General features: G+C 40.1%; 2 protein-coding genes across 2 annotated transcripts; one reads left to right on the top strand and one right to left on the bottom strand.

Moving 5' to 3' along the window:
• The first annotated feature begins 5234 nt into the window (after nt 1–5234).
• LOC106908054 (homeobox protein Mohawk-like) lies at nt 5235–17933 on the top strand. The gene is made up of 6 exons (XM_088014376.1): nt 5235–5818; nt 5949–6117; nt 6201–6354; nt 6709–7047; nt 14087–14120; nt 17522–17933. The coding sequence occupies exons 1-6, from the start codon at nt 5637–5639 to the stop codon at nt 17853–17855; spliced, it is 1212 nt and encodes a 403-aa protein (XP_087870502.1). The 5' UTR covers nt 5235–5636; the 3' UTR covers nt 17856–17933.
• A 1351-nt stretch (nt 17934–19284) lies between these two features.
• LOC106908055 (ras-related protein Rab-18-B) lies at nt 19285–24382 on the bottom strand. Its single transcript, XM_014974013.2, has 7 exons — nt 24165–24382; nt 23717–23772; nt 23539–23600; nt 23004–23076; nt 21967–22085; nt 21632–21698; nt 19285–20387 (listed from the first exon to the last, which is right to left on the bottom strand). The coding sequence occupies exons 1-7, from the start codon at nt 24230–24232 to the stop codon at nt 20215–20217; spliced, it is 618 nt and encodes a 205-aa protein (XP_014829499.1). The 5' UTR covers nt 24233–24382; the 3' UTR covers nt 19285–20214.
• Nucleotides 24383–24998: the final 616 nt, after the last annotated feature.

Raw genomic sequence — 24998 nt, 5'->3', positions numbered from 1 at the left:
TCTCTGTCATTTTTATTAGTTTTTCATGATTCCCAGCTTCCCGAAATTTTTACATTGGTGATCTAGTTTAATCAAATCCATCTCTCTCTCTCTCTCTCTCTCTGTTAATGCTTTTTCCAGTCGTCTCGGACTCAGCTTCTCTTTAAGCATTTAGTTGACATAACTTTAATTTGTAGAGCAAAGAAGGGGGGGAAAAAACTCGATCTTGTGAAGAGTTTGCGGCCGAGTGTCGTCCTTTGCTGCCAAGTTGCAAACATCGGCATGGAATTATTCTGACAGCTGCTGCACTTCAATTAGCTGTAATGTGCACCAGTGAAACATTAGTAGCAGCTCGTGAGGCTTTCTGCCAACTATGCGCTCGCTGTGTGAGACGCACATAAACAGGAAAACAATCACAGATCAGAGCTGAATCACAGGTATCCACGCTCCTTGAACTTTTTCAGATTCCCTCATGTTTGAGTCGCCTCTCACCTGCGTTTACAGCTGTGAGTATTTTGGGGTATTTATCAGCCTTATACATCTAGAAATGGACATTTTTGGGTCTTTGTGAAATATCTCAAGCTTAATGGGTGTAGATTTAACGTATCTGAGCAGCGATTTTCAAGTTTTATCCACTGGATAAAAGAGTGGACTTTAAATGGGCCGTTCAAACCCATGAAAAAACTTTAATTTTGTTTTTTGTCTTCATAACATGGCAGCAAAACAAAGAATCATATCCATTGTCCCTTAGCAGACAATATATAACAACTTTAAATGCTTACAAAAGACATACAGTGAAATGATGAAGAAGCATAAAATTCATGGTATGAAGTGTGTTTGTTACGTGCCAGATCATTTTCTGGAATTAAAAAATGATTAGTCAGTCCCCTGGAGAAGATCAAGAGCACGGGACTCCTAACTAAAACCAGCAATTAACAGAGCAGACTCCATTCAACAAGGCTTTTATCCAGACCGCTCCGTTCTAGAACTGCCTGGCACAGTCTAGTCCATAGAGAAAGATACAAGTATAAACGTGGAATGGTGCAGGAAAGAAGTAATGAACACGCATGTTTAGAAAGCTAAGAAACCAGCTGAAATCTGGCCACAGACCTTAGGACCAAACTCAGCTTTAAACCTCTTCACATCTTTCTATCCACCATTAGACTGAATGATTTCATTTAGGGTCATCTGATTAAAAGGGGCTAAACACAAATTCACGTCACATTTTTCAGATTTGTATTCATAAAAAGGTCTGAAAACCAAATTTTCTTCCTCTTCATGTTATGCACTACTTTATGTTAGTCTACCGAATGAAAATCTCAATAACATACATTGAAACTTTTTGGTTGTGCTCTTATAAAATTTGGAAAACAACTCGAGATACTTTTGCAAAGGTCTTTGAGTAGACATTTGCATTAGGTGTTACAACTGCTTGAACCCTCCAACTCCAAAGGCTTCAGGGATTTTTCTCACCATCATGAGGTACTTAATTATCCTTCCATTCCTCTAAAATTCATGGGGCTTTTATTCTCTGTCGGCGCTCCGCTCCATTACGTGTGACAAAGTGTTAATCTGCTTCATGTAGCGGGGAAAGTTGGGAACAAGGGAGCGCAGTGTCATGCCGGGAAACGCCGATGGCTCTCGAGAGACATGACCATCACAGAGAAATTATGAGCTGCCATAAAAGCTGACTATCAAGGTGGAGCACTGATGAAAAGACCGTTATTTGAGCAACGGCGGAGAAAGACGGTGGCAAAGTGTGCAGACGAGTCGCTCGAGTTCAGGCAGGCTTGTGCCAGGCCTGAAGCGCGGCCGAGACCAAAACCGTGGCAGTATAATTTAATCGGCGCGCTGAGAATCTGCAGGCACCCTGTGAAATCATAACAATGCCATTAAAGACACGGGAGCCATCCAACCTAAACCCACCGTTTTATGTGCGCCGCACCTCCCACATCAAAGGTTCGAAAGAAATGCATGATGTCAGCAGGCCTTGGATCATTTCAGTCCTGATCGTCTGTTTAAAGCGTGTTAAAGTAAATGCAGTGGACGTTCAACATTATCTTCATCTTACAGAGTCTATGTGTGTCTTAAACAACCAGCATGTGTTTAACTCACAACTATCAAATTGAGCTGCAACTGCCACTTTGTAGAATTGGAAAAGCACTAGCTTTTGTGTTTGAAGCAATTAATGTTACATGAGTGATATTAGTTAGGCTTTTTATGCAAATTGCAAAAGTAGCAAATTAGCTTTGCTCCTTTTTTAAACAAATTTCCATTCCCATTACGTTCAAACTGCTGAGCTAAAACAAGAATTCAAAGACTAAGACAAACTTATTTCTCCGTTAATGACAGATCATGGAACATATTTCCCATGTCTATAGATAAATAAACTCAATTTGGATAGAACTCTTTAGAAGATGGACCAAATTGAGATTAATGAGTCATTTTATGACGGGAAGATCAACCTGTTGATTAACAACATGGTTTCTTATTGTGGTTTTTGAGTTTTGTTAGTTTCATTCTTATCATTGCCTGTATTTTATCGCATCACGTTCAGCTTCTCTTTCACCTGCATTTGTGTCCTTCCTAAAAACACTCGGTTTCCACTACAAATGGAAACCGAGTTACAGTACAGTGTTTTAGCAAATCATCAAAGCTTACTTTTAATTGATACATAGTTATTTATTAATCTAACCAGACGCTACAAATTTTACAACCAAATCAAACTGGCACATAAATGCCACGCTTTTTAATGCTGTATAGAGATGTAATACCGTAAGGAAAATAAACACTACAGCTTTTTCCTTCCATACATCTGCGTAAATGTGACGGAATTGACATAGGACCAAGTGCTACTGAAATGTTGCAGCAATGAACCAGGAATAGCATTACCTAATAACACACATAACCATGAGTCAGCAAAAGCCTGGGTCACCTGTGGACCCCTTGAAGCCCACGCGTGCAGGAGCCCGCCCCAATTTTTGCTGGAGGGCAAAAAGCCGCTCGCAACGACTACCATTGGTTTTAGCTGTTATCAATAAAGGCCCTAAATCTTAAATGTATCCCTGATATATAAGGTCAGGAAAAAGTTTTCAGAAAACAAAAAAAAAAAAACAATAGTGAGGGAGAGCTGCTCAGTTATGGTTGCTCGACTTTGGCAGCCGTAACACGTAGATGTTATGAGGAATTTACTTGTGTTTGGGTTACAAGTGCGAAATTTCCGGACATAAACAATAACATGCAGGGGCTCCATACCTGATAAAGACCTCATAAGCTAGTCAGTGAAGTCATGGCTTTCTAATATGATAGAAAGCTTCTGAAAGCCCACTTGGAACCGCAGCTATTCGGCAATACTGCAAAAACGCCATGTTTGACATGGCTTCCCTTCTCCCCGGCGTGAGCTCGCTACACGTTTGGCCCTTAGGCTGATGAGCCCAGAGTTTGTGAACCTGTAAGGCAAACACTGAACAACTGGAACGAGCACCAAATTATCCAAACAAAGCAGAAATATGTGTCCTCCTCCTTTTTTTTTTTTTTTACTGCCCCCCCACTGGCTGCAGACGGCCGCCGTGTTCCTGCTAAGATCAACAGTGCTGCCGCTGGCCGGCTCGCAGAGGGACGGGGGGATAAACGGTGTGTGATAGCAAGGCAAGGCCAGGCGCTCTCCAGCCGCCGCCGAGGAATGCGAGCGAGGAATTTACGGCACCTACCGGAGATGCTTCTGCTCCATGTGGTTTTCAGCTCTGAAAGCTCTAAAACTCAACCTGCCCATTCATAGTGTTGAGTTATGAACTTGGAAAAGACATTTGTCTTTAAGTGTGTCGAAGAGCGCTGCTTGAATTTCAGCCATAATTTAAAGGAGACCCCACTTAGAAAAATAATTACAGTGCCTTGCAGAAGTATTCACACCCCTTTGGACTCCCCCCCCCCGCCCTCCACACACATTACTGCATTACAAAGAAAACTATAAAGTATTTTTTTTTCTTTATTTTATGTTATAGGTCAAATCTTAATTGGGTATTATTTCAAAGTGGAAGGATTTTAAAGTGTAATTATACATCCTTAGTTTTTTTTTTATAGATACAAATCAGTAAAGTTTTACTTTTATTCTGCTAAATAAAATATAATGTTACAAATACTTACTTCTAGCAGGACAGATATACAGCAAGAGACACAACTGAGTTGTTTAGATCAGAACAGATGAATGGCCTAGTTAAAGTGTAGCACTAAATCAAACTGAGTAAGACTTTTACATTAGTGTCCAAGGTCACTTTGCATCCAATATACTTGAGCTTGAGCTGATTTACAAATAGGAACCTGTAGGGCTGGACACAATCAATAACAGCGAGATAATCGATAATACGTCATTATAGAATATTGAATATATAAAGAATATTCACTGAGCTCCGATCCAGAATTGAACAGCATTCTGGGGGATGTAGGCAGAGCTGGTCAACCTCTCACAGCAATCAACTAACTCGCTCATTCTTTGGTTACCTAGCAACAACTTGCTGATTAACTTGCGCAGCAGCAGTTTCGGGTTTCCTTTCCTCATAACTGCTTAAAAATAATTAACAATGGCGTGGAGAGAAAGCTGGATCAAACAGGAACGCCACCAGTTTGGCAGTATTTCGGATATTTAAAACTAAAAACTAATCAGTAATTATAAATATCGACTGACATAAAATGCTTATATCGCGATATGTTTTTCCAGCACTAGGAATAGGTAAAAAAAACAAAAAAAACAACAACTTTAGTTTCGAAATAAATTTCACAAGAGGCCGTATGTCATAAACACTATGGGAAACACATTAAAATGCACGGAATCATTCTACGTGTCTGGATGAAGATGTGTCGAAGATGTATCTATCATTTATTGTGAATTATTTATGAGCACATTTGCGATCCTAATTGAATGTATCTACAAGCTGAATGCGGTTCCTCTCTGAACAGCTGGTTTTTACTGAAATCCATACCGAAGTCCCCCCAGCCTCTCCTCCAGAAAAACAGCGGGATTTCCTGCCTGACATGAGCCGTCGTTTTGTGGTTTTTAGCAACCATGTTATTACGCTCGTAAATTTCCAGAATCCCCTGATAAAACATGGATTATTATTTGCTGACACCATTCTTAGTGATGCCGCAGGATCCGCAAGAATCGCGCGGCTCATGCTGAAAATATGAGGCCACGCTTAAGCAGCTTCGCACAGACTGACAGAATCACTTTCTAGTAAATCTAATGACTGGGTTTGCTGATATTCTTTGGAGTGGACCCATTTTTCACATCCAGAGGTACTGCTGCAGGACTCTCTCTGCGAGACAGGACTTCTGCAAGGAAAGGCTTGCAGAGTGTTGCAGCGAGGCGATTGGCTGGCGTGAAGACCAATAGTCTGCAGAGCTGAGTGTTATTTGAACTCTTCTCAGACAGAACAGTAAAACCAGACATCACCATCTGACTTTTCTAAAATTATTCCCTGGTAAGGTTCAGTTTTTATTTGCTCCTGAGACTCCAAAAATAACAAACAAAAAGAAAGGAGCAGAAGCATTTATACATATATTTTTTTCCTTGTCTATAAAGAATGAGGATCTACCGTTTGTGGACGTCTTTGGGAGTCTGTTGATGCACCTGTTGACAGAGGAGAAACCCTGCGTGTTTAAGAATGGACAAATTTGCAGCGATGAAGACTGATGAGGATCAGTTTTGTTTGGACAACTACAGAAGAGCTGAAGACAGGATCGGCCCGAACTGTGAAGACTCACCTCAGACGAGTTTAACAGACGGACAGAGCCCAGACATGCAGCCGGCCGAGAAAATCTCTGCCTTGAAGTACAGAAGATGCAGGTCAGAATCTTTTCTTTTTTTTTTTTCTTTACAGCATTTAAATTTTAGACTTCAAAAAGATATGATCTGATTTATGGAAGTTCCAACCTAAAACAGGAAAGATATATGGCATGAAGTATTTGTCCTGTAGCTCTCCCAGGTCTCATCTCGGTGGGGTGAAAGCTCGTCACAAAAGGCAGGTACTCCAGGACATGGCTCGGCCGCTGAAACATTGGCTGTACAAGCACCGGGACAACCCTTACCCAACAAAAACCGAGAAGGTTCTTCTCGCTCTGGGTTCACACATGACACTAGTGCAGGTGAGACCGTCTCGTCAAAAGAATGTTTTTTTTTTTTTTGCTAGGGCTAGTCATACTGATGGATCAAGTGATGTCTGTGCAAGGTTTCCAACTGGTTTGCAAATGCCCGGCGAAGGCTGAAGAACACAGTGAGGCAGCCAGACCTGAGCTGGGCGCTGAGGATCAAGCTCTACAATAAATACATCCAGGGAAACGCTGAGAGGCTGAGTGTGTGCAGTGACGATACAAACTCGGACGGTGAGGCGTTAAGATGAACGGTTCGACATAGTTCAGCCTTTTCGTTTCACTAGTCAAGAGAATTCTAAGAATCAGGTCTGGACCAGTGGTCCTCAAGGGCCGATGTCCTGCAACTTTTAGATGTCCCTCTTCATCAGCACACTTAGCCCGAGAGGTGTGAGAGAGATTGACTGCATGTTAGTGAGGCAGTTTCACTGTTTACTTCAAGTGTGTAGGACAAGGGACACATATAGAAGATTCAGGACTTCATCCCTCGAGGAATGTAGTTTAGAAAGTTTAAATCTGCTGCTATGTCCACTAAATCTCTCTTGTTAAGCAGAATTTGCAGTGACGGTTCTGTTTCCTCCTCTCTAGACGAAGAGTGCACCCTACCGAATCCAATCGCCCAATCAAACTTTGGCGGCTCGTCTTACCGCCGAAGTCTGCTTGAGAAACAGGCCAGCGTCCTCGCTGGGGCGGACTGCTCCAACGAAGATGACGGCGCGTCTCCTCCATCCAAGTACAAGAGCAGCTTGCTGAACCGCTACCTGAACGACACCCTGCGACACATGATGGCGGCAAAGGCTGACGCCATTGCCGCCGCTCGCGGGAAGAGATGCCTTTCCCAATCGTTCAGCTCCAACGAATGCGATCGAGATGTTGTCTCGCCGGATTTTTCCTCCGAAGCAGAGGCCAACTTCATCTACAGCATGGGTGAGAGATTATTAGCCTGGTAAAAGCTCTCGGCTATTAAGAAACGAGTTCTTCCAGGAGACGTGAACTCTGTTGAAGGTTTAAATTTTACCCAGTTGTGACATACGTAATGCGCCAGTTCAACACTATGAAGCTTACCGGAAATTGTAACAACCATCCTCCAATGCAAAGAGAGACGTGGCAAACCAAACAAAGCTAGTGGTAACGCTAATTAATTTTTTTTGAAAGCGTGTCCTACACAGACTCAACAACTTTGTTCACTTTCTCCGCTGCCACTGCTAAAACGTCGCAGAAAAATGACGTCATCGTTCACAGCTCGGTAGAAATTTGACTCTGCTGTGAGCAAGATTTGAATAGCGCAGGAAGACAATGGCCAGGGTAGTAAGAGACGGCTGACCTTGTAGGAACAGCAAACAGGTTAGGATGTTATATACATCACGGTTGATGGAGAGAAACAACAGGGGTCCTCCGGCTGAAGAAATAATAAAGACATCTTCCTCGTTAATTAAAGATTAACGATGAATGCAAAGCACACTGGCAGTTTTACTACCCTGTTTCCTCGCAGTTCCATTTTAAAACACCACAGTGTGCAGTAAAATAAGAACACAGCAAACAGAAACCTCCAACTTGGCTCCCGAGGGCGAGCTGACATTAATAAATCTCTGGCGTCCGTCTGTAAGTCAGAAGCTCGGCGAGATTCAATCATAAACGCAACGGCGAAACAGATGGGGGAGCTTGACACATGGTTACCTTCTCAGACTTACGGGGAGCACAGCGCACTGGCACGTCTCAAAGCCACCCGGAGAAGTCAGCCAAAGCCTCTGCAAAGATCACTAATAAAGACTCACGCAGATGCTGAAATCCTACATTTAAGAATTGGAAGGGGCTCTCGCTGGCTGCCACCGAACACCACAAATATCATTTCCATATACTTAGAATGTGCCATTTGTTCCACTTCGACTTCTTGCCTTGGTGGAAATGTCCAGTCCGGCCTCAAGGACAATTACAGCATGTCTGAGACTTTATTTCTCCCAGGGTGAGAAGTGGAAACATCAGCCTGGGTGTAGAAAGGGAACAGTCTGTCGGCAAAAAGAAAAAAAAACAAAAAACGCTGAAGACAGACGGATTGTAGAGTAAGTGCTGCAGCAGCCACGCAAATGTGAGGCAACACGCTAATATTTACTTGGCTTGTTCTAGCAGTCTGTGAGGATGTAGCTGTGTGCCTTGGCAGTCTGTGTCTTCCATGTGTTGCTTTCCTGCTCGAAAGCAGTTTCATTTGTGTCGCATTAGAGGAGTTGTGTGTAGTGTTTCTGTAATCACTTCCACTCTTTAGCGCCTCCATATAGGTTTCTCTCCAACACTGAGGACGGCGCTGCCTAATTATTCCTGGCAACAAAGAAGCTCCAGCCTCGCAAAGTTACTCAAGGAATGTTTTTTTTATATATATATAGTTTGAGTAAAACTTGCGTGTGAAAAAAGTAGCTCGGACATAGGTAAGCAATTAAACAGGAGAAAAGTTTAACAGCCGAACACAAACTTTCTGTGGTTACACAGGCTGACGAAACCAGTGTCACTTTCATTTTAAAGGTTCGTCATGAGCTGAAAGTTAAAAGTGTCGTGGTTTCGTTTATGCTTTTGCTTTGTGAGGAGTTGTGTCCTTCTCTTAGTGGTTTTATCTTCCAGCTATCGGTTAATCAGCGCACCTGTTACTCATCCTGTGATCACTCTGCTGCTCTGCTTTGTTCATTGTCAGACAGACCCCTGCCAGTATCATTACCTGTATATTGTCCTCTGCTTCCCTTTGCTTTTGGGGTGCTGCTTTTTCAGGTACTTTTGCATTTTCTCGATTCTCTCGGACAACTAAACGGTTTTGTATCGAAGGTACTCTCTCAGACATCTGCTTCTGGAGTCTGTCTGAACTTGGATTCGTTTGAGCCGCTCCATTAGGACAGGAAAATACCAGAAACTCTATAGTTTATTGCAGCGTTCATATATTTATTATATAGATCTTTAAGACCCCTAAGTTTCAATGGTTCAGTGGTGCATCCAACACAACAAAATACAATGCAGTAAACAATTGAAAATCGTCACAAAGACACGTAAATAAGATTATTAATTTAAACTAAAACTAAGACGGTACAATCATTAATGTCACTTTTAAACTTTGCTTACTCTCTACTGCTTTTTAGAAATGTTTTGAACTGAAAACTAAGCTGTGATTCCAGGAAAGCAGGTTTAATAAGTATAGACTGAGTTTTTCTAGAATGACTTTATAAGTATCTTCTTACTTAGAAGATTACAGCTTTTGGATGAAAAATACGATAAAGCATACAAATAATGCTAAAGCGTCCATTGAACAAGGCCAGAATGACAACAAAAATTATGTTTTACAGTTTTCCTTCTAATGGTTTGATTTCAGGAGGTCCTGACAAAAACCATCGCTTGGTGTTTCAAGAAAATTGGGTCTGCAGCCATTAAACTGGCACAGCTGCCTTTTCAGTTTGTTTTTAAGCCAAAGCCGTGTCTTGAAACAGTCATAATCTGGCTGCAGTCTTTAGCGACACTTAGCTGCAAGACTTAGCCTCTGAGATCTATGCTAAGTGTGGAAAATGTTTTATTTCTGGGGGTATTTTTACAGTTTGCCCTAAAGATTTTTTTTTTCAAGTTTTCCCCAACATTTGCAGTTAATGTTGGTGAGTCCATTCTGAGGACGGAAAAATAGGGCGAAACAATGAAGCTAGCACGCTAGCATCTGTAGTATTCACTGTGTTTAAAGTCTTAATTCCTTCCTATGTTGTCGAACCGTTTGCACTGAATTTAAAACTGGGAAGCATTGTAGCTTAAAAACAATGATAAAAGGATTTTTTCTTGTCAGTGTAACATATTTAGAATCAAGCCTTGCTTCAGTATTATAGTGGTTAACTATAGCACAAAAAGCAAGGAAATTTGTGTTGGCCTGGTTATTCCTTTGTTGTACAATCCTTCCTCGCAAAAAAAAAAAGAAAAAGTATTCTTTTGGAAAGTTTTTTTTTAAATATATATATCCAGTTAAATGGTGCTACATTTTGAAAGGAAAATGGATTTGCTGGTTTAACAGCAGAGTTATGTGGGCAACGCGACCTGCCAAATCCACTCCATGAATCCCTCCTTCTCTATTGACTCTGGTTTGGTGTTGGATTTCGGGCTGTTTTGGACTGGAAGATGACTGCAGTTTGAAAAATTATTCATTTAGCAAACGGAGGCCAGAACAGCACAGTGTGTGTGTGTGTGTGTGTGTGTGTGTGTGTGTGTGTGTGTGTGTGTGTGTGTGTGTGTGTGTGTGTGTGTGTGTGTGTGTGTGTGTGTGCAGACCATTTCATTCTGTCCACTTCCAAATCCTGGAGGTGGCCTCTGATAAGCCCCAAATCGGTGGGCGTTGGCATGTTGGATAGTTTTGGTTTCTAAGAGTGGAGATTCGGTATGGCCACTGGTTGCAATATCTCATCTCCATATTTGAGCTGAGACGGCCTTCGCTGATGACATGCATTATTTTTTTCCCATTAGGGCGTTGTCGCCTCACACCCTCACAATACCTCCACAAAGAGCTGATTGGCGTTGGCAGAGAGGCCTTGGCAAGCCTTTCATGGGTGCTGCCAATACACTCAACTCTGCTTATTAACACACAAATGCATTTTCCTTACAAACGTGGCCCCGTTTAAGGGGGAAATAAACAGGCTCTCCAACAGTATAATATTAATTGGCAAGAAGCTTTGATACATCAAAGAAATAAATTGACCAAAGGCAAACTTCATTGCTCTTTGTGCTAAGCTTAGTTAACCTTGTATAGGGATACTGTAGTCAAAGGAGAGTTTCTTTTGAAGCTAAGAAAAACTGGACACTTGAGACATTACTTCTTCTGCCAGCACAGATAAAATACACCGGATTTTGTCTGGAATATTTTTTATTAACTTAATGAAGAGAATGCTTTGTTCATGTAAATTGTGACTACCCTTGTGAAGCCGTATGATAAATGATATCCACCCATTCATAGGCTGCTACCTTTCACTAGCAGCCATTAGGCTGAAGGCTGGTGCACAAGAGATACTGATAATAATCATTAAAGCAAAAAAAAAACAAAAAACAAAAAAAAAAAAACTTTTATCATAATTGATTGTTTTCAATAAACACTGTTCAAATTTAAGCTGTTGTAAATTTTGTACACATAACACATTAAAGGTGTTTTACATATTTTACAGTTTAGATCTCCTTTAAAATATGCTAATTTTAATATTAGTCAAACATCTGTACATAGCTATGTTTGCCAGGATCTTATTTTTATTTTATTTTTTTCAAAATGTCAATTAGTTCCTTCACTCACTGAAAATGCTATGATTACACTTAAGCTACAAGCTAATGTTATCTTAAATGGTACAATCATTTAAGCTAACAATCATTTACTGGAATGCTACTTCCAATAAATGCTACTTTATTGACAGTAGCATTAATGTTTTTATTAACTTACTGAAGTGAATGCTTTGTTCATGTAAATTGTGGCCATACTTGTGAGACCATTTGAAGCTACTTGTAGCATTTAAGCTAACAGCATTTTAGCAAATTTTTATAAGAAGGCTAAGAATTACATACTAAATGGAGTATGTCTTTTTTTTATTTCTGGATTATTTTAAGCTTACCTTCTTGCTAGAAGCCCCTGAACACTATTCCGCTCATTCAGGCTACCCCCCTCTTGGTCATTATGGCTCCTCTGTGAAGATAAAACAGAGAGTCTCGCTGCCAGAACATGACAATCAACGCTAATATGTTTTCAGAGTGCATGGGAGACGCTGAAGCAGCCACTAAACCTGCAGTGTGCCTGAGTTATGTGATGCCACTGGAGTGTGTCGTACAAGTTGTCAGTCTCAAAGGTGGTAAAAGTATAAGGAATGGTTTACTGGGAATTTCATGATTTATTATTAAGGATTGTTTATGGTGGAGACGGACACCAGCTCCGTTTTACCTGTAGGGATCCTGTCAGTGTGACTGGAGCTGTGTTTATTGGAAAGGTTTCAGGACACGGGCCTTGCTGTGTTTTTCTTCACCCCTTTTCTCTCCCTCTGTTTTTTATTGTTTCAAAGTGGGGATTATGTTTCTAAAAAGATGTATGCTCTGAGTAAAAAATAAAAACACTTTGCACTAAAAAAAAACAAAGGAGAATGCAACTCAGACTTAAAAAAAATGAACTGGTCACATTCAACCGAATGGAGTTTGTCAAGCTTCCTTTTTTATGTTTATTTAACTTCATGACTTAATAAACTTAGTAAATTAACTTTGCATAAACTTAATATGATTACCCGCGAACAATCGACAACATATTTACGTTGGATCACATTAAGTTTTTAGGGAGTCGGGACTCTGGGTTTTGCTTTAAGACCCTTAGTCTTTCTGTTTTGATTTTTTTTTTTTTTTTTTACAAAACACAGACAAACATCAGGCAGATACATATTTTCTTAATTCTTAATTTGTGTGTGAGTTTATGTATTAAAAAAGCTGGGTAACACTTTAGTTGAAGGGGTGTGAATAAGACTGACATGACACTGTTATAAACATGACATAACACCTGTCATGAACATAAAGAAGTCTTTATGAATGTCTATGACTGTTGTCATGAAGTGTCATTTAGTAAATAATGACACTTTTAATGCAAAGTTGCTCTAAAAGTTGCATTAAAAGTCCATTAAAAATGCCAACTTTGCATTAAATTATCATAATTTACAAAATCATGCAAAGTTGGCACTTTTAATGGACTTTTAATGCAACTTTTAGAGCAACTTTGCATTAAAAGTGTCATTATTTACCGAATGACACTTCATAGCAACTGTCATAAGCATTCATAAAGACTCGTTTATGTTCATGACAGATGTTATGTCATGTTTATGACAGTGTCACGTCAGTCTTATGCACCCCCCCTTCAAATAAAGAGTTACCAAAAGCAGTAGCAGGTAAATTGCCGTTTGTGGCAGTGGAAGCGGAACAGGTGCGCACAACGTTTACATTTCCAAAACCAGAAGAAGTGAAACAGATATTTGCTACTTGTGCGCCAGACTGCAGCTTTATGAGCACGAAGCCATGATCTATTGCGCTCACATTTTCATATTGATTAAGATGTATAACCGACTGGAAACAAAGCACTGATTGGATTCATTGCTAACTTCTAAAATTAAGTTGTCACTAATCCCCTCTCGCATAGTGAAACTCACCAGAGGTAAAACTAAGTTTTTTCCCCCTGGCCATAAATACAGCAGAGGTACGGAGCTACTTTCTTGGCAGGGGCACTTTATGGCTTAGGAGGGACATGGTGAGGGATGTTCAGTAGCAAAGCAAAAAAGCATAACACACAAAAGTGATTTACTATCAGCAAGAAGTTACTTTTGGCTCAGGTTTGCGGTATGTTTCAGACTGTTAGCGCCGAAAGGCTTAGTTTCAGCATCTAATTTCTTTTTCTATTGGACTCTGAAGAAAAATCGGTTTTGGCCCCTATCTATGTACTCAAACCTAAAATAAGGCTGTAATCCAAAGCAAAGATGGAAAATATATTCTACAAATATCGCACATGTACGCACAGACCACGAACAGAAATTGTAGGCTAGAAGCAACGTAGCATTGGTTATGGTCTCTCTCTCTCTCTCTCTTCTTTTCCTCTCGTCTGTGCTCATAAAAAAAAATCTTCGAAGCCCCTTTGGAGAACAACTGATCCTTAGTTATTCAGGAGACACAGGCAAGGCATCCAGCATTGATTTCTGAAATGTTTCTTACCCGTTAGTGCTTGTGCTTGAGCTGAGATAAAGACCTGCAACCCACGAACTTTAGAGACAAACGACTGATTATTTGAAAGGAGGGAGGAGAACACATACTGAAAGAATTTGCACCAAACATTCGATCAATTGCTTGGACACATGCAGAAAATTGAGCCAGTTTTTGCAGCAAGCATACGACAGCCTAATAATCTGGTAAGGAGGTTTGTGGTACATTTGCTAAGTTTTCCATGTTTTTTGCTCTTTTACAGATACAACTGACAACACTTCAGTTAAAAGTTGCAGGTTAGTACCATTATTCATATCTCATAACCCTGTCAATGCAGCTTGTACTTTTTGCACACTTAAAAAAAAAACAAACTCTGCGTCCAGTGTCGAAGATCTTTCTAAATACATTCCTCTTTTATTGCAGAAGCATAACCTTACTGCTAATTTTGGCAAAGTTAAACCTTAACTTTGAGTAGGTTGACTGATTCAGTGTTAAAGGGGCAGCATTTTTTTTTTTACATCATGTTATAACGTTTTTCCCTCATCAGTAACACACCTGAAGTGTTGCCTTTATTCTTTTATGCATGTTTAAGAAATCCTTTCATCTCCATGGTAACCATTCAGCTGTGCAAAACGTCTGGGTGGACCTAGCCCCGCCCTCAAGGACAAAGCTCTCACAAAGTTTCCAAGCTTCGGCCTCACAGAGCAGGCTCCACCCAAAAAACGTTGTTAAAGGGTGAATACAGGAGTGATGTTATGACTCCCTGAAGGCAGAGTTACAGTTTTTGACATCTCTGGTGTCGATACTTAAAAATATACTTTTGTAAGGAAGTGATTTTTGCAAAGTCTCATTAGATTGTCCAGAGTCCTGGGGGATCCGAGGGACTGAGACAAATATTGAATTTGAAGAAAGTTGACTTTGTGTTTCCTGTAACATTTCCAAGTCGTTTTGGCCGTTACATGCTTTGGGTGGTTATTGTCAATGAACGCATGGTGACAACCCGTTAGAGGCTACCAGTCCTTGGGATTTGTTTACGACGTGATTGTATTTCGGGCTTCCAGGCTCTCTGTGTATGTGGAGGAGAAAAAGGCCAACAGAATCACATATTTTCCACTCTGCTCAACAGCGGGCATGAAATAATTTTCCCCATGTTCATCCTCTGTTTCACATCAAACCCACCTGGAGTTTGTTACCATTAAGCTCGAGCTCGGTCTCATATGACTGAACCGGACTGTTAAAGTCCAGGTACAGTTTAGCAAAGTCCACATGTCTGTGTTTGTGTTGGAAGGACGCCGTTTCTGTTTGACTCAAATTCAGCCCAAGCATGCTTTACTTATCACAAAGGAAATCAGATATTGTCAAAACTCATTATGTGCTGCTGCGGGAAAGACGGATCTCCTGTAGCAGTCAGCTTTGCAACACATCTGAAGATGCCTCTGATTGAAGACTGTTGCATTTTGTCTCATAACTTCCATGAGATGCTAATATCTTATCGATAGTTCACAGTCGACATCGCATGGATGACACCATCAGTTGTTGGTGAGCACTGCTAATCCAGCTGGTTTGCATTTGCCGCTCCAATTTAAATCTCTGCCTGGCCGTGTGCTTAGAAAGTCAGGCAGTAATAATAATAATAATAGTGAATATTATATTCTTTTCTCTCTTCTCTTTGGACCTGCTTTTCATCCACGAAGCCTTTTGGTTCCAAGTCCTCTGGGATTTTGGTTTGCAGTTCAGGTTTTATTAGAGCTTTCGAGATGCTAACCAGCTGCTCCTGGATGCAAAAATAATGGCTTTTTCGCCACGGTTACGCAGCATAACAAACCGTCCAAAAGTTCAAAAAGTAAGAGGAGTAATCCCAAAACCAGACAGAATATCTGCCCAAACATGCAACGCCTCAGTCGAAAAAATTATGAACTAAAAGTCTACAAAATGTGACTCCATCATGAGCGGCGCACTCCCGCATGGAAAGGGTCCAACGGTTCTTATCAAGACTTGCTATGTCGTCATTTTTTTCGCTGTAGTTCCGTAGCTGTAGGGTTTGGAAATGTTTTATTACCTCCTTCATCATGTTGCTCACCACATGTGATGGCAAGATAAATATGGCTCTTTGCTCAATCTAGTGGTCAGTTGGTAAAAAAAAAAAAAGAAAAAAAAAGAAGAACGGGCCTCTCATATCATATTTATAGTCCATGAGAACGGAAAGTTGCGGATTACGGATTACACTACAAAAACACGACATCTCACCGAGTATTTCTGGTCTAGTTCTGAGTGCAAGTACCTCAGTACACTTTGAATAAGACAAAACCTACAAACAACTTTACAGCAAGAGATATGAGTTTGTTTTTAAGTCAATAATACCTTAATATTGATGGCAGCTTATGTCATATATAATATAGATGTTTGAAGAGATTTCAAGCTTTTATGTGTTTTTACATCCTTCATTGGCCTTAACCATCATCATTTCTCAGAGCCTTGAATGTAACTTTGTCAAAAAAAAAAAAAAAAAAAAAAAAATTATATATATATATATATACATATATATATATATATATATATATATATATATATATATATATATATTCCTATGCTTTTGTTGAAACTGTCACTATATTGTGACAGAATTATATGAGACAGAAAATCTGTGAAAAAAATTTAACTCCTCTTCCTGCTCGCAGTGCTAATGAGAATCAACCAATCAGAGCCAGGGGGCGGGTCTTAGCGGTGTCCATCTCCTTCCGTCTGGCGCTGCTCCCCCTCCTCCACTTGCTCTCTGCTATGCTGCAGTTTTACTCTGTCAGCAGATCCTGTTGTGAATGCTAAGGCTAGTTAGCAAAGCCACGGCTAATAGAGATAAGCGGATAAGCTCCAAGTTGTTTTTCTGCCATTAGCGCATTGAGCAGCGCATACACAAGTTGATTGACAGCACTAAGACCCTCCTCCTGGTTCTGATTGGTTGTTTTTGGTTGTTGTATTTCTTCAGACGGCAAAAGTAGCTCCGAGAGAAGGTGGAGGAGATCAATCTATTCACAGATTATCTGTCTCATGTTAAAGGTTCCATACTGCAGCTTTAAATATGTAGTGACACTTCTGGTTTTATTTGGCTTGTTCTGGTTTGCTTTGCTGTGTTTTCTATGTCTGTTTTTCACGTTCTTTTTGACCCTGTCAAGAATTTTTGGTCTCCCATACTGTGGTTGTGTAAAGTGTTATAAGAATTACTGATCAAATGTATTTCTAAGGTTGTGAGTGAAATCTGCCAGTGGAATTAGTCTTTTTTTTGGTCAAAATAGAGAGATTCATTTTTGACTTAAATGTTGAAACAAGCTCCCATATGTTTCTGAAAAGTTCCTTGTAAGTTGGTTTTGTCTTCAAGTGTGCTTTAGATATTTGCACTAGGAACTAGACTAAAAATACTTGGTAAGATTTTGTGTTTTTGCAGTGAGAGCAAAATTTTTTTTTCTAGAAACACACATGAAATTAAAACAGCAACATAAAAAATGAAAAAAAAAAAAAAAAAAAAAAAAAAAGCTTTGGCTACAGCTGAATAAAGGTGCTAAAATTAAAAATATCACTTTCCTCAATGCTGCTTCTGCTGCAATAATTTTTTATTTTTGTTTTTATGACAAGTGGCGCGAATAAAGTACAACCTAACCTGGCAGCTCTAACTCATCTGGACTCACTGGCTGTTTGTTCACAGGGGCCAGCTGCAAAGCCGAAACCCACCGAGAAAAGACGGCCAGGGCTGGAGGGAGATCCACGCCGCCGTGGCTCTCACCAGCCTGGCCCAGGGCAAGAGCTGCAAGGCGGCCCAGAGGGCTGACCCGACATCCGGCGCCGCCACGGGGCAGAGCTGCACCGCGGAGCCCTTCTCCGTAGCGAAAGCCAGCCTCACGGGGAGGCTGTGTGTGACGGGAGCCGTGACGGCCCTGAAGCAGAGCGCCGGGGCTGCCCTCACCAGCCGCATCATCCAGAAATCGTCTCACATCTCCGAGGTCCAGACTGTCAAAGCCCCCCTGGCAAACACCGGGTAGGCACTGAACGCCGTGTTCCACTCGCCGCCAGCCAAGAGTGCCTTGTAGTGTACACAGTGTACAGGCCTAACGTTTTACACCTTTCTAATTATGTTATATACTGTAACATCTAATTAGTACCCAGAAGAGTAAATCCAAATAATGTCTGCTTGCTTTGCTACGCCCTGCGTCACCCTCGTTTTCCATAACTTATAAGAACTGTCAGGACACCGGAGAATCCTCCCGTGATGAAGTTTTACAGCAGCCGTTTGAATAAAGCCAATGTGAAAGAGTCTGGCCTGGCTTTTTTTTTTCTGCTTTAAATCATTACTTTACAGGGGCTGAGACAACCTAATTATGTTCCACGGAGCTGTAGTTAGTGGTAGGTTTCATGTGCTTTATGGCCTTTCATTTTGAAAATGCACCGTGGAAAAAAAAAAAAAAAAAAAAAAAAAAGGCACACCAAGAGGAGTCCGAGGCACAGAGGTCAGAGAGAATCAACTGGGATGAAAACTGGCAGACACTGACCGCTGCTGTTCTTCATTGTTTTTGCCACTAGAACATCCGGCTGTTGATCACGTGACTCGTGTGACGCGGAATAAAAAAAGGGTTTTCATCACAGTTTTGCTAAACTCTTACAATAAGAGTTAATAAGAGTTGTGATTTCTGTAATTTAGCTATTTCTTACTGAAATTTCTCATCTTATGCTTCCCTTTGATATTTCCTCTTTTTTTTTTTTATTTATTTCAGTGTTTTAAATGTGCAGGACTGTTTAATATAAACTATATAAAAATGAAATTGGACTTTGACTACTATTTGGAACTTGCAAAAACCAGATGATTTATGGATGGGCTGATAGATTAATGTACGATGGACAGACAAAGTGATGTTCAGAAAGTTGGACTGATTGATTTATGGACAGATCTTCGCTTTAAGTTGGGATAAACAAGGATATTAGCAGACTGGCACATTATTGTATTATTGAAAAACTGACAAATAGACGGAAAGATCAATAAACAGATGCATGGTTTAAAGTCTTTCCGGCAAATAATTTTCAGATAAAGTAATGAATGTCTGGATTAATGGACAGATATCACTTTTAGACAGTGGGATAAGGAAAATAGTCTGGAGATACATTTTTCCAAACTCAGTTTTATCCATTCCTATCCCAACTTGGAAAATACTTCCATACTTTTCCAGACTGCATTGGAAACATTGAAAACATGTTACTTCTCCACTGCTACAAGTATTTCTGAATTATTATTATTTTTTTAATCATCTATCTTGGATTTTCAATGTGTGCTAGTTTTGCTCTGCAGATTTCTTTTGGGGGGGAGGGCGTTGGGGTGAATAATTTTTTTTCTAAGAAATATTTCTTTCTCACATCCAGTCAACAAAATAACTACGCCAGTTATCAAACAGCAAACAAACAATTATTGGAGCCGAGAGATCCCATCTTCAGGTTTCTATTTATTTAAGTTCAAAACAAATCAAATGCTACTCGACTGCAGCTCTCTTAGTGTTAAGGCAGGTCTCAGGTCAACGTGTGACAGTACATGACTGAAAAGCACAACCAAGCATCAGTAAAAAAAAAAAAAAAAAAAAAGATTAAATTCATTCCTTCTCCCAGGCAACAGTAACTAGGAATAATAAAGTATTAATTAAAGCTGGAATTCAAAAACATAATGGGAGGGGAAAAGTGCTTGGGAATGTTCTCATTATATGGTTAAATGATAATTGCAAAGGAAGCACTGCAAAACGAAAACTCACTAGAGATGGAATTAAGCTGGACAACAATAAGTGGGAATATTTTGTAGGAAAAAGTAACGATGGGGAGACAGGAGTGTAAAGACGGAGGCAAAAAAAAAAAAACTGTCAGTAACTGGGCTCCACTGTTTGATGAATCATTTGGGATAATTCACAGTGCTGAGGTGTAATAATAAAGTCGGGAATCTGAAGGGAATCGGACATAAACTAGGATATTTAAGTTTTTTTTATTGTTTAGGATTAAATATTCAGAATAAAACCTGAAGCTCCACCTAAAATCTGATGATGTTACAGGCACGATAATGATAAAGTAATGCCGAACCGAACTGTTGCCAATGATGGAGATCCGCCCCAGACGAGTGCTGCTGCGACGCCCTGGGCACGTCTCGTTTTATCTGAAAACACCATTCCACCTCTGATTGATGCGCTCGCTAACGAAACATGATAAGAGTCAAATAAGTGACGATGTTTGAACAGTAATTGTGCAAAACTGCAGTGTTCGCTTAGATGACGGAGCTCCCAACAATTAACTTCCTTTTCTTCTTCCGCCCCTCTTTAGTTCCATTTCTCTGGTCCATATCGTTTCCCCGTCAGGTCGCCGTTTCTGTCGGTTTCAGGGTATGGAGCAGTATCCGCCACACGCCCGTCCCCTGTCCTGTTCCTGCTGCCCCAGCTGGACCTTCTGACCCTGGTTGTCGCTCTCCCAGAGTCCCGGAGTCTGGAGGATCTTCTCCACTAGCTCCTCAAAGGCACACTGGACGCCATCTTTGGTCTTAGCACTGGCCTCTGAACACAGACGGGATTAATGTGATCAGGGAGGTAAAAGTGCTTCAGAAGACAAACAAAAAACAACAATGACACAAATGTCACTGCGGGTCTAAAAATGTAAAAACTGTAACGCTGCTTCTCGGTGAGCCTTTATTGTATCGTTTATCGCGATACATTTCTTGTGACAAGAACTTTGATTTATTGTTGTTGCGATAAATTCCAATTAATGTTGTTTAAAAAAAACGAACTGTTCTTTATTATTTCCTCCATTGTTTGTTCAAAGAGTATTCAGAAATTTGAAAACAAATGATTAAATGCAGTTACTGTGTGCAGTTTAGTGACACAAATCACACTTCATGTGATTGGTGTGAAAGCCTTTCTGTTTCAATTAAAAACCCCATAATCTTTTGCTGCATCACTGTGCAAAACTGCAGTGTTCGAACACAAACGGCAACAAGATGGAAATAAACATTTGTCGTTAATTGGCTCAGTTTTGCTCATCGGACCAATCCCGATATGTAAAAAATTACCGATACTGACGTTGATGCCAATATATTGTGCATCCCTAGTTCATATCAAATTCTTCACATCAAGACTAAGAAATCGGTATCAGCCAGGAGAAATCGGCCCATTTCTATTTCAATACAATAACTGGAAGGATTTTTCTGAATTTGTGCCAGTTCTGTAACTTCAGGACTGTTTTTGAGAAATCATTCCTTTTATTTTAATATGAAGATATTATTGTTTAGATATTTCACTTTTCAATTTCAATTCTTCTTCAAAAAAAATCTGGATCAACAAGTCATAAATGTCCAGGGAACCTTTTAAATAGTGCATCTCTAGATAGGAAATAGCAATTAGAATAAAGAGCAGATTAAATCCATCACATCTTGTAATTTTGCCTTTAAACTTCTTCATTCAGTTTTTCTAAAACAAATTCTAGATACATTGATGAAAAGGTGGAAGTCAGGACCAGACGCTGACAAGGATTTGGTCTCAAAGCATTTAAGTTTCAATAATAACGCCATTTTTTTTTCTTAGTTGTCTGCATCCCTCGATTTCTTGTTGTGAGCAAAGCGCTGTAAAACCAGCCCAGCTAATCTGAGCTGTGTGCATGACTTCCTCTGTGACATTTAATGACAGCTGTAACTTTTAAATACAATTTGAAGAGTTTTATAGGCGCCGGCTGGGACTTTACGGCTTTCTTGCTGTAAACGAACATGACCGACAACATCTGATTCCACACTTACGCCAGTGCTTACCAATAAAAAGCATCGAGTGTTTCCTGGCAAATTTCAGCCCTTCATTTCTGTCCACTTCACGGTCATCCTGAAACCACATCAGATGTTTAAGAACCATAAAAGAACTACTCCATGCCGCACACGCACAGCAAAATCCAGACCGGCAGCAGCAGAGCAGCACAAAATGCATAAAACAGATATTTCACTGCTCATTTATTTTTTTGTTTTGACCAAAGAACAATAATGTAAGTCGTCCTGCATTTATGAAAACAGTCAAATTAAAACTTAAAATGTCTGTTTTTAGCATTAGGATCAGTCACATGTTGTACATGTCAGAACTCCAGGAAGTGACTCACCTTATCGATTTTGTTGCCGACCAGCATTTTGACAATGTCGTTGCGCGTCGAGTAAGTTTCCAGTTCGTTCAACCAGTTTTCAAGCTTCGTGAAAGAGTCGCGCCGTGTGACGTCATATACTGACAAAAACACACGAAAACACAGCGCGTTGTGATTAGTCATTGATACGTCAGCTCCAACACTGTTGTTGATTGGATTTGAACTGAAGCAGATAGGCAGACTAAGCGGTGTGGTGTTTTTTTCTGAAAATATCGGTCCAAATTTTCGCATCGCTGCGTCTGTAGTTGTGTTGACTTATGCTGGTGAAAAAATGGTTGAGATCTAACTTCACTAGTGCAACTTAAAAACCTTTTATCTGACGTTTGGGCAATTTTCTTCAGGTTCGGTTCTGTTGTATTGTACATTTCAAAATATATAAAATCAGAATTTTATGAGCTAAACCAAAAGCATAACCACAGGTTTTCTATGCGTTTTTATTTTAGTATAAATCCAGCCGTCCTGTTAAGGCCTCAGAGGTTTGTTATTAGGGAACATTAGTGAATAAACAGCATCAAGACGGCAGAGGCGCACAGCAGACAAGTCAGGGAGAAAGTCGTGGAGAAGTTTAAAGAAGCGTTACACTGTAAAATAATGAAAATTTTCCCCAAAATTGATTAGGAAAAAAAAAATCTATTTTCTTCCAGGTAAATCTGGAAGAAATTTCTCTATTATAAAACCTAAAACTAGAAATGGTTCTTTAAAAAAAAAAAAAAAAGCTTTCTATAGTACATAACTTAAAAATAAAATAATTTCCTTGTTCAAAAGATCATGTAATTAGATGAATTTTATTTAGCTGTACTGGGGGCATAAATGGATTTTTGGATTGGAAAGGTTCAAGGAGTCTTAAGATTTAACGGAAGGCGGTGTGTGCAAAGTCAAAGCAAAATATTAAAACCAAAACACGAGGTAAACAAGTACAAGTGCAGTGGATGGAGGGGGTAAAAAAAAGAAAGCGAAAAGGTAAGGGTAGTTTGACTTGAAAAGTATCAGCTGTTTACCGAGTATGACTCCCTGCGCACCGCGGTAGTAGCTGGGTGTCAGCGTGCGAAACCTCTCCTGTCCAGCAGTGTCCTTAAAAAGAAAACACACCAGACTTCAGAGTGACACTTTCCACCACTTAGTACAATGCACTGCTAATCTCAATGACAACGTCCCCATTTACTGCTAGAAGTCTCAGAAATGACCCTTTAATAAACTGATCATTGCTTTAACAGTGTTTATAAGTCCACAAAGGGATCCCTTTGTAGTCCTTGGGACATTTTGGCCTGTTGTGGGAAAAAAAACAACCAGCAAACATTTCACCTTCTGAATAAGGATTAGTTTCTAATTTCGTTGTTAAAAGGCGCTTCGACTCTTACTGTGACCCCAGGCCGCAGAGCTTCAGCTCAACAACAGCTGTTGTTCCACAATAGTATTTACTGCTGAGCAATGTCGCCACCGTGTGGAGGAAACGTTCAACTTCACAATGTTTGTTTCCTAACTGTATTGCAGCGTTTGTGAATGTGGGTGAGGATGGAGGTCAGGAAGACTCACCCAAATGGCTAGCTTTGCTTTGTTTCCTTCAATTGCTAGGGTCTTTACTTTGAAGTCCACACCTTAAGAAACACGACAAACAAACGAGAAACTGGATATAAGAGAAATATTTCCGACATGAAACAGTTTCTGTATTCTACATCGGCATTTAAGAGTGTATTTATGACTGTAATAGAACCTATTGTGGCCGACTGCTCTGGGTCAAAAGTGTCTTCTGTGAACCTCAGGAGGAGGCTGTAAGGGGAAACAAGGACACATTGGAAATGAACATTCAGCAGGATATTGTGGGGTTGAACTCATAAAGCTAGCTTTCTGCCAGGAACATAATAAAACGACAACAACAAAACAACAATACATTTTTGGTACCGAATGTGCAGCACCATTCCTTCAGAGCGAAAACAAAACAAAACTTTCCCAGCTGCTTGTGAAATGTTTACGTAACAAAGTCAATAAGTACTACGGTTTTTTTATAGCAACTTTCACTTTGTGTTAAACAAGTAGTAAACATAAAACAATGACATTAGCACTAAGCAGCAGCTGTTGAGCAGAGAAGAATAAACTTACGTAACGACGAGGATAATGTCAACATCAACAAGAGGCTAGCAGCTGCTAGCATAGACACAAACCTGGACTTCCCCACTCCGCTTTCTCCAATTATCAGCAGCTTCAGGGTGGTCAGCACGTCCTCGTCCATGTTACCCAGGTTGGCTATAAGCGGACCTCCAGGTGCAGACGCTTTGAGCGACAAATGCTGAACTTGTTGTTTGCAGCAGCAGGCGGCTATCGGCTACGATGACAGCTGCCTGCTGGCCGCGCGACTTCCGCCTAATCTGCTGTGACGCGCGCGACGTCGTTGACGTTCACGAGGACTCAGTTTTAATACAAAAAATAATTCACCTGTTTAATACCGACAGTCTCTTTGTTTCTGCATTGGCAAATAATATTTAAAACGATCTCACTCTTTATTTTGTTTCATGAATCCAACTAATTATTTTTGTTCTATTATAATTAACTCGTTCAAAATTATTCTGGTTAGGTCAGGGGTCAAAATCAGTCATGAAAGTCAACAGGCTCAAATACACGCAGATCAGAAAGTACAGAGTGCCGAAGTAAAGTTACACGGTCTGAAATTGATAGCAATGAGCAAGTTTATTCTTCTCCATACTAAATATTGAGCTTGCTAACCAAATATTAAGTGTGGAGCTAGATGTTTGGCTTGTTGGCTTTGGCTAGATATTTAGCTTACTAACTAAACATCTAGTTTGCAAATTAAATGTTTATTTTAGAACAGTGACATTTCTAAATGAATTATTGGGGATGCAAAGTCAAAACCTCCATTGACCAAAAAAATGCTTCCAAAGGCATCTCACATTTATGGACGATACCATAAACGTTATTGGAAAATAATCTCTGGACTAAATGAGGTAAAAGTGAAACTTTTTGAAACGTATGCATCCAAT

This window comes from Poecilia mexicana, unplaced genomic scaffold, assembly GCF_051168715.1.
Source record: "Poecilia mexicana isolate PSO_F unplaced genomic scaffold, ASM5116871v1 scaffold_17, whole genome shotgun sequence".
NCBI classification, from domain to species: Eukaryota; Metazoa; Chordata; class Actinopteri; order Cyprinodontiformes; family Poeciliidae; genus Poecilia; species Poecilia mexicana.
Note: the sequence above shows the minus strand (reverse complement) of the source record. Positions and strands in the feature narration are given on the sequence as shown.

Excerpts from the sequence above, each read along its gene's own strand:
- LOC106908054 (XM_088014376.1), top strand. The coding sequence starts at position 5,637 with ATGGACAAATTTGCAGCGATGAAGACTGATGAGGATCAGTTTTGTTTG. Across the intron at positions 6,118-6,200 it reads CACACATGACACTAGTGCAG|GTTTCCAACTGGTTTGCAAA; the intron begins GTGAGACCGTCT and ends TGTCTGTGCAAG. Across the intron at positions 6,355-6,708 it reads TGACGATACAAACTCGGACG|ACGAAGAGTGCACCCTACCG; the intron begins GTGAGGCGTTAA and ends CCTCCTCTCTAG.
- LOC106908055 (XM_014974013.2), bottom strand. The coding sequence starts at position 24,232 with ATGGACGAGGACGTGCTGACCACCCTGAAGCTGCTGATAATTGGAGAA. Across the intron at positions 23,601-23,716 it reads AGAGCAGTCGGCCACAATAG|GTGTGGACTTCAAAGTAAAG; the intron begins GTTCTATTACAG and ends GTGTTTCTTAAG. Across the intron at positions 23,077-23,538 it reads AAGCAAAGCTAGCCATTTGG|GACACTGCTGGACAGGAGAG; the intron begins GTGAGTCTTCCT and ends TTTCTTTTTAAG.